Genomic DNA, 14,446 nt, shown 5'->3' with positions numbered 1-14,446 from the left:
TTTTTTCTTATTAACTGTATGTTATTTATCCGTTGGAGAATAGCTTGTACTGTTTAGACATACCTAGAACAACTCTTCATCGCATCCCCGTAATTGATTTCTGATCTGTATGTCTGCTTTGTTTCAAAAGTAGTCTTGTATGCCTGAATGGTAGACACTGATTTTGAATGTATTCATTTGCAGTCCCATCCACCAGAGGACGAAGATACAGATGTCATGTTAGGGCAGAGGCCGAAAAATCCAATACATAATATCCCTTCTACACTGGATAAACAAACCAATTGGAGTAAAGCACTACCTCTGCCAACTCCAGAGGAGAAAATGAAACAAGATGCCCAAGTGATTTCTTCTTGCATTATCCCCATCAATGTCACTGGTACAAATCTCTTCTATTTATTTTTGTATTTATTGCATGGTTCAAGGGAGGTCAAGTACTTACTTTGTTTAATTTATTTCAAGTCACTGGATTTTACAGTCTGTAAGGGCAAAGACCCTTGCTTGAGGCTTTAGACTACAGAAGACAGTGGGCTAAATGCATCCCTCATGCATGTCCACTGAAGTGACTGAAGCTGTTTGCAGGGTTAATTTGGCCCATAGCTGTTGAATCATGTTATACAGTGTAACATAACACTGGTTCCCTGTATAAGCAATGTACTTTTGTTGTAAGTATAGCGTAGAGTCTGTATTTCCAAAGACCTCAAATAACTTTTTGAATGTAGCTGACTGAAATAATGCAGAAAAGCCACAGAAATTAATCATGTGATTATCATGTGTAGCAGGAGACGAGAAACTAGAGAATGTAGGCTGCTATTTGCAGTGCTTTAAACATGCAAGTCATGACTATGTAGCATGCAAACCATCGCTCTGAGATCTCTTTACATGCAGCTATGCTGAAGGTATAGTAATGGCATTTTCTTTTATTTATATAACGTTTGGATACATTTTACGAGACCTGTTTGAAGAAGAAATTGCTTATATAAGCACGAGGTGTATAACTTATTAAATGTGGTAGATAACTTATTTCCTGAATCAAAAATCAGGCTGTTTTTCTCTTTTTCTCTTTCTCTCTTTCCAGAGGGCTATGGTAAACATAAAGTTTATCTGAGTTTTCCTCAAGAGTATTTTGCACCAAATTTTCCTTAATGTAAGAGCATAAAGTGGGCTGGCTTCCACGGTTGTCGGCTTGAATGTGAACCGCCAGGGGAAAAAAATAAAAAAAAAAAGCAGAGAGCTTTCAGTTAGCCTGTAGAGCCAATATTTGCATTTAATCATGTATTTCTGATAGTGAGGGGGGGGGTGGGAGGTGACAGCCACGGGGGCCAGGCCCCCTTGAGGCGCAGGGGCGCAGCCGGAGCCCCCACCTGGGTGCCCACGCGAGGTGGCTCCAGGCAGAAATCCCAGCGGAGAGGATGACAAGGGCGGTAGGTCCCCCCACCCCGGCAGAGCTGGCATGGAGGCGCCTCGCTTGCGCCTGGCCTGGCCGTGCCGGTGTTGCCATGCCACGTCCTGCGGCTTGGAGGAGAGTGCAGCGTTAGGTCTGGGACCAATGCTGACTTGTCCAGTAATAGCGGTTTTTGCCTAGACTCCACCTGCCCTGCATTGGAACCCAATTCCCACTGCTCAGTTTTACCGATCGAGAATGGTATGTAATCTTCTGGATGTTTATGTGTCTCATTCTCATTGGCACTAATGGGAATAGCTTGTGCGTGTCACAGGGAGGCTGATGTACCCTCCGCCACTTTCCTCCCAGCGATGACCCCGTGCATCCGGCACACCGAGCATGTTCAGATAACTCACGGTTGCTGGAGCACCGGCAGTGATGCTGAATGATTTTCGTTTCAGAGAGTTTGCTTTCATTTTTCTTTTTCTTTCCTTCTTTTTTTTTTTTTAAGCTTCTCCCAACCCTGAGAAATGTTCACTTTTTAAAAATGACTGTTGATGAAGTTTACAGCACTTTTGTTCCATGTTAAAGAAAGTTCTTCCTCTGCTTATTCCAGGGGCATTGGTGGTTACAGGACATCTGTCTGAAGCCTCTATTTCACTGTAGTAGATTTCAAGAAGAACTTTTACAAGAAAGTTACTTTTTAATGTTTTACATTGTTATGTAGTGTAATATGTATGTGTATGTCTGTGTATAATTATGTTTTATATAATTATACGCTATAAAATGGAGATTTTTATCAGGATCTTTTATTTTCATTTTGTTTGGTTTATTTCATTTGTTTTTCTTAAGATTATAAACCACTGTACCAGCAATCCTTATGTTAGTGTTTTTATGGACCTGGCACATTTTTTCCAACCTATCCCATGCCAACTTTAGAGAGCATGAGTGTATACTTGTGTCAAAAGCCAGTATAGCTAGGCTCTGGTCTTTTGGCTGGCCTCCATTTATATTGGCCATGGTGTAAAAAACAAGGTGAAAGAGACTTTGCTGTGGTAATGCCACGGAAGCCTAAAGAAAATAAGGAATTCTTGCCTATTCTGTGTGACCATGGTTATAAATAAATGTGTATGTGAACTTGGGCTCCTAAATCCAAATTTAGGTTCTTGAATGCGTGACCTGGTTCTCAAAGTGCTCGCTGTCTGCCCCGGACTCCCATGTGTTCTGCTGTGTGCTGCGCACCTGGAAAAATCCGACCACTTACTGATACATGAAAACATTAGCTGCCGATTTATTTCATTCCTGACCATATATAATACTAAAGAAGAATGCTCTCTAAACTTGCACGTGGACTTGGCCCCATTATAGCTGTCTTTTTCCTTTTTGAAATGTTAGCACCCTTTGCATATCGGTCTCCTAAGTAGCACCAAACTACTGCAATATGGCATTACAACCTAAACTGTTTTCTTATGCTTAGCTTTTTAAAATGAGTCAGACTATAGCTGAACAGATTACTCTTGGCAGATGAATTACTGTCATTGTCCCTGTGACAGATGGGTAAATAGCTATAAGAAAAAATGCCTGGCTATCCAGAGCTCTCAACTCTATTTTCTTTCCTAATTTTCTTTTCTTTCTTTTTTTTTTTTTTTACTCCTGTTACTTTTGGCAAACCAGGCTGCTGAGAGGGAGCTGGAATTAGATGTAAAACTGTGATATACTGTAATATAATTTACATAAGAGCTGCATAAGGGCTCCCTTATGTTTATTCACAGGCTTAATCCAAGCTCACATACCTCCACTGTGTTCCAGCCATGAAAATTTGTTTACTATTTCTAAAGGCTAATGAGACCTATTTATGGGTTGCAGGAGTTGGTTTTGACAGAGAGGCTAGTATACGCTGCTCTCTTGTTCATTCACAATCTGTACTACAGCGGAGACGAAAGTTGAGGAGGAGGAAAACCATCTCTGGCATCCCCAGAAGAGTGCAACAAGAAATAGGTGTAGTATAAATACAAATCTTCCATAGATAGCTTTCTAACCGACTTAAATTGCAGGGATATGAGCTGGGGTAGCCAGCCTTCCAAAGAAATGAAACCTTGAAAGCATAAATGGTTGTGGAGTTTGGGAATGATGTGTCTGTTTTTTGATTTACTACAATAAGCAAAGCTATATTACTCCATATGGCCTTAATGTGCTGGGGCCTTACCGAGTAATATAGATGTACATGTTCAGCTCTTATCGTGTAAATGTTAATCAGTTACTTTTCTTTTCATTTTATTTTTGTTATAAACCCATAGTTATGTGCATAAAAAGTAACTAGATTAAGTGAAAGTTTTTTCTTGTATGAGGGGATCTTAAGGTAAAGAAATGACAGATGTTGCACAGCAAAGTGATGAGCTGTCACAACAGCCGGATAACTCACTCAGCTGATCAGGTGGATATCCGCGTTAGAGACAGCTGCTGGTACTCTACTGAAAACTTTGCTAAAAAGTTCCTTCCTTTCCTTCTTTATTACCAAGGATATTTGCATGAGACCAAATGGCTTAGCTCACCTTTTTCCAGGTAAACTAGGAGCAGCTCTTTTATGGGCAAATGATGTGTAAAATTGGTATTAGCCCAAAGCTAAACTAACAAACAGGATCATTATTTCTTAATTTTCATCAGCACCTGAAGATAGCTCTGATATCTCAGTCAGTCCTGAAATTTGATCAGAAACAGAACGAATGTGTTTATCATAGGGAATAAGCAACCAGAGAACCTATAAAACAAAGATCCTGTTACTGCACAAATATTCTTGGTAGTAAAGAAGCGTATGATGGAAAGTCTGAAAAGACATATAATCAGAACAGAATTATTCTTAAAAGTTTATGTTGTGTTCTATCAGGCAGTTATTCATTAAAACTGCCTTTACTAGTTGAAATGCAGCAACAAAAGTTAAAAATTTAATCTTTATCTTAATATCTACCACGGCAAGATCAGCTCTATGTGAGATCACATTGCAGAAATAGGAGAACTGAGATCACATTGCAGGACTAAGAGAATTTCCCACCTTACCAGGATGAGGTCTGCCTTACAAACTTTTTGTAGTAAAGATAATTTAGTACAATATTCAGCAAGATAAAAAAGAAATCCAACAAATATGCTTCTTGGGTTGCTCTATGGGTCGTCTTTTATCAGGAAACGCAAAGTTTTATCTCACTCAGGTTTACGTGTATCCTAGATTCTGATGAATCGCCGGTGGCAAGAGAACGCAATGTGATTGTGCATGCAAACCCGGACTTCTCCAGCGCTGCCAACAGGAGGTCGGGTACGCGGGACTCGGAGTGTCAGACTGAGGAAATCCTCATTGCTGCTCCATCGCGAAGACGGATCCGAGCGCAGAGAGGGCAGAGCGTTGTTGCCTCCCTGTCACACTCCACCGGCAACATTTTGGTGCTAGCAGACAACGGGGATGCTGTGTTTGCTACCACAGTGAGCAACCGCATCCGGTCACGGAGTCTTCCTCGCGAGGGTGCAAGAGCCAATGAAGGTGATCAGGATGCCAGTGCCAAAAGTTCAGTATATGAAGCAGAACACTTTCTAGCAAGCCAGGAAAGGATCCTGAAAAAGGGGAAGGAGGTCATGAATAAACAAGGTTCACAGGAACACCAGCCCATAGGTTTAACGTGTCCTCAGCACTTGCACAGCCCCGATCACAGCATCAGTGAGAGAGGGAGATCACGACTGTCAAGGATGGCAGATTCAGGAAGCTGTGAGATTTCATCCAACTCAGATACCTTTGGGAGCCCCATTCACTCAATCTCCACAGCAGGAGTCCTGCTCAGCAGCCACATGGACCAGAAAGATGACCACCAATCCTCCAGTGGGAACTGGAGTGGGAGCAGCTCCACGTGTCCCTCTCAGACGTCCGAAACCATTCCTCCTGCTGCCTCTCCTCCACTGACGGGCTCTTCTCACTGTGACTCCGAGCTGTCGCTGAACACCGCTCCCAATGCCAACGAGGACTCCAGTGTCTTCATCGCAGAGCAATTTGGTGACCACATGGATAAAGTCAGAGGCCACAGGGCAAGCTCCTTCACCTCCACTGTAGCAGATTTACTTGATGACCCCAACAACAGCAACACTAGTGACAGTGAGTGGAACTACCTGCACCACCACCATGACGCGTCCTGTCACCAGGATTTCAGCCCCGAGCACCCCAAGGCTGACAGCCTGGGGTGCCCGAGTTTCACAAGCATGGCCACTTATGATAGCTTCCTAGAGAAGAGCCCATCTGACAAGGCAGACACTAGCTCACACTTTTCCGTGGATACTGAAGGATACTATACTTCCATGCACTTTGATTGTGGTCTCAAGGGTAATAAAAGTTATATTTGCAACTATGCAGCTGCAGGCTCTGAGAGTGGCCAGAATGCGAGTGTGACTTCCAGTCTCACTGACTGCGCCTGGCAGGATTGCGTGAACCACAGGAGGCAAGGAAGGCAGAGCATCTCTCTGAAGAAACCAAAGGCAAAGCCAGCCCCACCAAAACGCAGCTCATCTTTGAGGAAATCTGAGAGCAGCACGGATCTTCCTGAAAAGAAAGAACCAAAGATAAGCAGTGGGCAGCATGTGTCTCACACTTCCAGGGAAATGAAGCTGCCGCTTGAGTTTTCAAACACACCTTCCAGAGTGGAAAACTCTAATCTGCCAACCAAACAGGAGCTCTCCTGGACAAACCAGAATGACAGTGGATTAAAGGACACTCAGTTTGACACCACAGATATTCCATCGTTTAAAGATGAAGGTGCTGAACAATCTCACTATGCAGATCTCTGGCTTCTAAATGACTTGAAATCTAATGATCCTTACAGGTCTTTATCTAATTCAAGCACTGCTACGGGTACTACAGTCATAGAGTGCATCAAATCACCAGAGAGCTCTGAATCCCAAACGTCTCAGTCTGGATCAAGAGCCACCACCCCATCCCTCCCGTCTGTCGATAATGAGTTTAAACTGGCCTCCCCAGAGAAGTTGGCAGGGTTAGCATCACCCTCCAGTGGATACTCCAGCCAGTCAGAAACGCCAACCTCTTCTTTTCCAACAGCTTTCTTTTCTGGGCCTTTGTCTCCTGGAGGTAGCAAGAGAAAGCCAAAAGTACCAGAAAGGAAGTCGTCACTGCAGCAGCCACTGTCTAAAGATGGCACTGTGTCTTCAAACAAAGACTTAGAGCTTCCCATTATACCTCCCACTCATCTTGACCTAAGTGCTCTTCATAACGTCTTGAATAAACCATTCACTCACAGGCACCAGTTGCATGCTTTCAACCACAATAAGCAGAGCATGATAGGAGAAGCACTGAATCCCAGTCCTCCTTCTGCCCTCGCTATCACACCTTCCGTTCTAAAATCTGTTCACCTTAGATCAGTTAATAAGCCTGAAGAAGTGAAACAAAAAGCTAGTACTACAGACCTGCTCTGCATACAAGAAACCACGCTAATGGTGACTGATGTTTCTCCAGCCAAAATGAGGCCACTCTTAGCTAAGAAACCAATATCACGTCAGTACTCCACTGAGGAGGCCATCATGTCATATATTGACACTTCCCCAGCAGAAACAGGCCCTGGAAAACCACCTTTAGAAAAAAGCTCCTCTTTCAGTGGACAGAATAATTGTGAGCAAGAAATGCTAACTTCAGCAAACGTGGGTCTGGTTGAAATTAAACCCATGAAAGACCAAATGCACCTGGCCACTGAGCATTTGCCAGAAAATGCTCTAACTCAGACTTGTGCTATTTCTACAGAAGGGTTTCAGAAAGGCTTAGCTGTCCCCACAAATGATTACGAAGCAAAGAAAACTAACCAGGGAGTAGAACAGGAAAGCAACCTTGACCAAGTGCAGATTCAGCAAGAGTTTGCTGGAGGCTGTGAACAAAAGTTGGAATCTGAACGTGTGAGTGAAACCCCATCTCAGTCTGAGAGAGCTGACATTAGCGATCAGCTTAAGCACCAACTTGATTTAAGCCACCATGTGCCTGGGAATATCAGCTACGAATCAGAGACAGCAACAGTAAATTCACTCAGTGAAAAAAGTTCCAAGCAGGAAAATGATATTGCATCAGGTATTCCGACCAAAAGTGCCTCTGATAACAGCAGGGCAGATGACACACGGGGGAGCACAGAAGAGCCTTCACTGAAAGGTCAGTTATAACCTTTTTCTATATTGTAACTGATTGTACAGTTTTGGACGTGATTTATAGTAACTTTGAAAAGTGTTTGGCCCTATGTGCAGATGTAAATCAGGATGCTTCTGAAGAATTCAGTGGAGTTCTCCTGATCTGTCAGCTAACTAGTGAGCCCAGAAATATTTTCAGAGGAATGTATTTCTTTGATAATTATTTTTTCCCTTGTACTTCATTTTAGTTGAAAATAGGGGAAGAGTACTAACCCTTTGCACAATGGGGCCTTATTATCACAGCTGCCAAGCTGCTTAAAGGATCTGTACAGTAAACCATATGTCCTGGTTTTGGATTGTAGTAGTACCCGCTTTATGGGCTCCAATGTATACGGTTTTAGATTAGAGGATAAAGTATATATTACAGTATTGGCAATTCAGTTATGAATTGAGCTCGCGGATTGCAATGGCAGTGCTGTTTTAAAACATGGCAAGAGTTTGACTCATATCGTGGCTTCTTTCCTCATTTAAGAATCTTCTCCGAGCGACGATTCCATAATTTCACCATTGAGTGAAGATTCTCAGGCTGAGACAGAAGATGTTTTTGTGTCTCCAAATAAACCGCGCACTACTGAGGATCTGTTTGCAGTCATTCACAGGTGATCTAACGTTCTTGTAAGCGGAAACTGTAAAATGCAACCCTGTTCTCCTAAATTGCACAAACACCCCCTAACGATAGCCATCACATAATTATTCAGTGGTTAAGTCTGTCCTGCCCAGTAGCTGGTGTGGTGCTATGACTCACCAGAAGTATCCCAGCTAGCACTGGTCCTGGAAGTACTGTAGTCTCTCTGGTGCCTCACCTTAAGAGCACAAGGGTGAGCTAATACAGTCCAGAGATTGCTACAAGAGTGGCCAGGGTGGGGTACAAACAGAGGAGCATGGTTCTGCCCACATCTGTCCATGTGGATATGCCTCTCATGTGAACAGATCTTTTGCTAAATTGGTTGAAACATTAATTTTTTTCAGTAAGCTACAACTGCTCTTTTTTAAGGCCCCATGACTTCAATCAGGTTTGTCAGATTTCCAGGAGAACCTCTGGTTGGGATGACAACTGCATGATAATTGCTGACTCAATATGAAATTCTTCATCTCAGTTTTCTCTGTCCTGAAACCACCTTCTTTACTTTATTGTGTTAATTTCTTAAAAGGCAGCTTTTAAAAGTGGCTGTATTTTAACCTTGTGTGTTTGCATCCTGAGCATCTTTATGGAAAGTGTAGGATGCCTTACAAATACTGTCAGGCTTTTCCCTCTAACAAACATACACGTCTCTAAAGGAAAGGACCCACAGTGGTTTCTGCATTCTGCCCACCAGCTCTGTTCTGATGAGCGAGCAGTTGCTTAAGAGAAGGCATCTCTCCAAATGTAGCGTATTTTGTATTCAGTTGGTATTTGCTATCACAGCTGAAACGATGCTGCAGTTTGCTAATTTTGAGCAAGTTACAATGAACATTTAGCTAGCCTAAGATTCTGCATATATCGTTGTCTTTATAAAGTGCTGGTTGTGCGTAAATTGTTTTGGAAGAGCTGGGGGAGGTTGAAATGGACTCTGTGACTCAGTGCCTCATTCATTGCACAGGAGTCAGGAGTTATTACTGTTTAAAGTGCTGTCAGTCACTGCTAGCCTCCAATATTTGACAATATGGATTAAGAGAACTCTAGTTAATATCAAAGCACGGTGAGTCTGTAAATCTCAGGCGAGCATCGAGTGTTACCCTACAAAGATAACACAAGAATGTGTGTTCTTTTGTATTTTTACAGGTCAAAAAGGAAAGTTCTTGGGAGAAAGGATTCTGGAGACCTTTCTGTAAGAAACAGATTGAGAGCTTCAGCTGGGAGCAGCAGCCAGCCACCCACCAGCAGCAGCTTGCCCGCCAGCACTGTGCCACCCCCCAGCAGTGTGGGTACTCCCGTAAGCAGCCAGAGGTCCCCCGGGCTCATATACAGGAATGCCAAAAAGTCCAACACATCTAACGAGGAGTTTAAACTGCTGCTCCTAAAAAAGGGCAGTCGGTCTGATTCTAGCTACAGGATGTCTGCCACGGAGATCCTGAAAAGCCCCATTTTGCCCAAGTCTCCTGGAGAGCTGTCAGTGGACGCCCCTCAAAACCCGGATGAGTCGCCCCAAGCAGCCAGCCCCGAAGCATCATCCCCACTTTCTCCGTGCTCCCCGAGAGTCAACGCAGAAGGATTCTCCTCCAAGAGCTTCTCCATGTCGGCGTCGTCCAGAGTGGGGCGCTCCCGGGCGCCTCCGGCCGCCAGCAGCAGCCGGTACAGCGTACGCTGTAGGCTGTACAACACACCGATGCAGGCTATCTCCGAAGGAGAGACCGAGAACTCAGATGGCAGCCCTCACGATGACCGATCTTCTCAGAGTTCAACATAGGCTGCGGGAGCTCCCCAGCCCCACCGCTGACTGTGAAACATGCCGAACACTGAAACCACTTTGGTTATGTAAGGATGTGAATATAAGAGGCCAACGCTGTAGCAGTCAAAAAAATTGCAGGGCAATATCGATGCTTAAATGTATTTGTGTTTATAAGACGCTGGGGAAACAGAGGACTAAAGCTGTAGCTATTTATTACTTTACATTTTCTAAAAGTAGAAAGATATGCTGTGTCCAGTCTGTTTTCTTTTAGCTTCATTTGATTTATCCCACTCTCATTTCTGTCGTCACTGTAGATTTCAAGGCTATTCACTTTTCATAGAGTTAAAAGCAACTTTTTGTTTTTCCAGAAGCTGCCCATCTAGAAACAAATCCCTCACTGTAGTGCTTCCCTAGGGGAAAAAAAAAAAAAAAAAGCTCTTGAGGATTGGTATTTTTCTACACTAAAATGAGCTGAAACAAAATTTAGAAGAAATTAACAAAACATATGTAAATACCATATTTTTGATAAAAATCTGTAAATAGAATTATCAAAAAGTGGACATGTGGCAAATGATTTACTGCATAACAACTTTGTTTATAAAAGACAAGAGAAGTCAAATGTAATAACTGTATTCTGTGAATACCATTTTCATATCAAACATAATACTTACATGGCCACCAATAACCACTTTCAGTGTGATAAGCCTCAAAAGCGACATTTAACAGCTGGAGGAAATTCTCAATGTTAGTTAATGAAATGTAAAGGCTAAGATCAGCTTGAGTAACCATTTGTCTTTTGAATATCGCTCCCAACGAGCTAACTGTAAAGTGCAGCTGCGAGTTTTAACATGATAATTGGTTGGGAAGGCAAGCATGCTTCTGATAGAGCAGAGTCATTTCTAACACAGAGCCCCTAACAGTCCCATTTGACAGTGTCCCTTAGGCCTTTATTCTAACATGGATTGCTTTAGAAAGACTAGATAAGAAGAACTAGTACTTATTTTCGTATTCTTATTAGGTTATTGGGATACATAACACAGTCATGACCTGGTAACTATAATTGTTAAACATGGTTAGTTTCTGGTTCTTAAAGGAAACAAATAAATTAAAAGCATGCAACAAGCGCTTTCAATTTATCAGTAAATATCTGCGATGAGTTTTCAGTGAAGCTTTCTCTTTGTGCTGATGAGATTCATGCTACCTAAATATTTACAAAAATGACACTGTGAAAATGTAGCTGGGAAATAGGTATGTGTACGCATTATTTATATCCATTGTTAAACTGGGAAGGGGAACGCTCTGGTTCATTATGCCAGCAACATACAGTTTGGATTTTGTCTGGGTTTACCAGAAATGCTGAACAGGGTGGGAGAATGGGATGGGGTGGGAAAGGAGACAAATCAAAGCAACTGCTTTGGTAAAAATGAAGGCAGGGAAATAAAAGCTGAATTACTTGAAGTTACTTGAATTTTCTTGTCTTAAAACTGAAAGATCGTGTCAGTGATAGACAACCCACAAGTTGCTTTACGCTTTTAATTTTTTAAACAAATTAAAGCCAATAGGCCTGATTCTCCTTTGAGCCACCATCATTTCCAACAGCGTAGCCCCATCTATGCTACTCAGAGAACAAGGCCCTCGTTGTCCAAAATTTATGCAGTTGGTGATGATTGCTATAGGATAAGCTTTGTAATACAGGGAAGGTTAGTGCAGAGAAAACAGTGCAAGAAGGAATGTGGTGTGCAGTAGGACAGAGTGAGTAGGATAGCAGAAAGCGTGTACTTCGGTACTAAAGAAATCAACTGAAAGCTGGCTTCAAGCATAAGTAAATGATCGGGAAGCGGGATGTGTGAAATGGGTTTTTACTGTTCTTTGTTTTTTATCATGTAAAGCATAAAGCTGAGAGATTTTAAAGCAGGCAAATCATGTTTTTAAGAGGAAGGTTTTACTTCAAACTGTTATGATTTTGAAAAGTTTGAGCAAGGTAGAATGGTTTAACAAATCCTGAATGTTATTTCCCATTACATTATGTCTGATTTCATGTAGTGTTTACCACAAGAAATACACAATTCAGGGTTTCCTACCGTCCTCCTGTGTAGGCTGATTGTGTTTGGTATGCAAGATAGAATCACTATGCATGTGGTATGTGTGTTGGGAAGAGGAGTGGAAAATCAGCTCAAGGGCTTCAAAATCAGTAAGTCTAAAATAGCACTAAAAAAAGATAAGTGGGGTAAGGTTTTGGAAATAAAAGGCTAGTCTCATTAATAGCTTAGTTAAGAAAATAAGTCTAAACACAAGTGAAATGAATGAATGAGAACGTTCTAATAGGAAATGTTTAGCATGAAACAAAACACTTTCTGGAGAACATGAGTAAAGGAAGTTTAGATTTTGGGCAGAAAATCCTTAGTCTGTCATCTTCAGTCATTTTCCTTAACAATTTTAACAGGAGCACTTTTATAACATGTTTATTCTTAGAAGTGTTATATGTGCTTTAAATAATCATTCTAAACTTTATAGAGAAAACATGACATCACTTTTTATTACCAATTGACAGTTTCACAGAGAAAACATATATAAATATGTATACATTGGGGGGGGGGGGGAAAAGCATTTTTGACTTGAATGCTGAGGCTGGAAGATATGAAATGACCACAGAACAATCAATCACATGAAAATATAATTGTATTTCTTTTAAAATGTATGAGAGGTTTTTTTCCTATTTTATATTTAACAGATTGAAGCCCAAATAAAGATGGATTGTAAATCCACTATGAAGAAAAGAATTCATAACAAATGTGGGCATCAGAGAACACAAGTGGAGGGAGACCCTTTTAGTGATGCAGGTGTGCCTTTAAGGCACAAGAGGACAAGCTGTAGAACAAAAGGACCATCACTCACACCTTGAAACAGGGTACAGGGCATACATTAGGTAACTCGTGAACCATCACTTCAACTGATTGTTCCGTTGTTTGCACTGATGTTACGGAAATGATTTTTGAAGTTATACAGCTGTGTGTTCTGAAAAACAACATTTTTCCCTTTTTTTCTTTTTGTGGCAGCAGAGAGGACATGGAATAGTTGTAGCAAATAAGCATACGTTTGCTTTTGCCAAAGGTCAGTGATTGAGTGCATTTGCTGCAATGGTGGCAGATATAGAGAAATACTGTAGGTTATGACTTAAAGAATTAAAAAAAAATTAAGAAGGTTACAGTGTAACTATTTTGGTACTAGCACCAGTTCATGCTGGCAGAAAAGACAATGGTTTATGGACTTGCATCCATTTTGTATTTTTGTAATATTTGTAAATATGAACTTTTTAAATTGTTGCAAAGATGGTTTCTTTTGTAAAATGTTTTCAAAGTTTACATTAAATCCAAGCCTTTGTATATTTTAGAGCTGTGCAACACTTTAAGTCTTGTATTTATTTTTAGTAAAAACGGTGACAGTTTCATTGTGAACCCCTCTCAAAAAATGTGTCGGAAAAGTTTGATTACCTAGAAAGTGTGTATAGAAACTGCAAATAAACGTGACTGCAATTAAATCACATGTTCTCTTTATTTTCTTGTAATGAAATGTTAAGTCTAATCTGCAGACTACAGGTATGGCATTTCCAAAGGTACGTCTCAGTGCTTCACACATTTCAAACTATTTAGATCTTCTTTTCTCTTTCACTTACAATTTTTTCATAGACCAAGAGAAAAATCTGTATCTAATCAAAACTGTCATTGACTTCAAGTGGAATTTTACCCACATGTCCAACTTTGCCAGAATATAAAGACTGCTGGATTTGCCCAAAGTCTGTCAGGGGAAGAAGAGGGTAAGCAGGAAAGAAGGGAAGCTGGGATGAAGAATAATGGAAAGACTGCTACCTTATATTCATCTGGAAGACAAAACCAATTGTAACATTTAAGACTCAAGATATACAGAATCCAGTGACTGAACTTTGTCAGATAAAGCAAGTAGCGGTCAAAAGGCAGGCCATAACTTATAAACGCAAATACTACTTTATTTTAAATTAGTTTGATTTGGGGGAGGTTCAGATATCTGGACACCAGAGCTGGGTAGTTTAAATGGCAACCCCTACATATCTGTTTTTAAATCAGGTATCTACAGGAAAAGGAGAAGGGGAGATAGGCAGCATGAAACTTTTGTTTCATTTGTCATTTTGTCACTAGCTAGGCAACACTGCATGTGAGTGCTTTAAAAGTGCATATGGAAAGAAACCAGCATATGTAGGTCTAGTGCCTTAGAGCGTGTGGAAAAAATCATCATTGGGGAATGCAGCCGAGCTATTTGAAATTGCACCTTGCGAGCATATCAAGATTTCCCTTATGGGCGTGGTGCTAATTCCGGTCCAAGTGGGAATCAGCTTACCTAACATTTGTTTTAACCAGATGGTCAAGTAGTTAATAATTACACAGATCATTTGTTGTTGTATTAGCTGCCTCTCGCAATCCAGAAATACAGATAAGCAAGAACTGTAGGA

At 41.3% G+C, this 14,446-nt stretch overlaps 1 protein-coding gene across 5 annotated transcripts in view; it reads left to right on the top strand.

Annotated features, from left to right (window-relative positions):
- NHS (NHS actin remodeling regulator) overlaps window positions 1–13,501 on the top strand; it is a 267,912-nt gene extending 254,411 nt beyond the window's left edge. For all 5 annotated transcript variants that reach the window (XM_064499608.1, XM_026120723.2, XM_026120724.2 and 2 more), the window contains 5 exons: window positions 184–376; window positions 3,248–3,379; window positions 4,602–7,559; window positions 8,067–8,193; window positions 9,357–13,501. In XM_064499608.1, the coding sequence (XP_064355678.1) occupies window positions 184–376; window positions 3,248–3,379; window positions 4,602–7,559; window positions 8,067–8,193; window positions 9,357–9,981 (4,035 nt within the window). In that variant the 3' untranslated portion in view covers window positions 9,982–13,501. The remainder of the gene's footprint in view (window positions 1–183; window positions 377–3,247; window positions 3,380–4,601; window positions 7,560–8,066; window positions 8,194–9,356) is intronic.
- Window positions 13,502–14,446: the final 945 nt, after the last annotated feature.

The sequence above is a fragment of the Dromaius novaehollandiae genome, chromosome 1 (genome assembly GCF_036370855.1).
Source record: "Dromaius novaehollandiae isolate bDroNov1 chromosome 1, bDroNov1.hap1, whole genome shotgun sequence".
NCBI lineage: Eukaryota > Metazoa > Chordata > Aves > Casuariiformes > Dromaiidae > Dromaius > Dromaius novaehollandiae.
The sequence above is the reverse complement of the archived record's forward strand: the minus strand, read 5'-3'. Positions and strand labels throughout refer to the sequence as shown.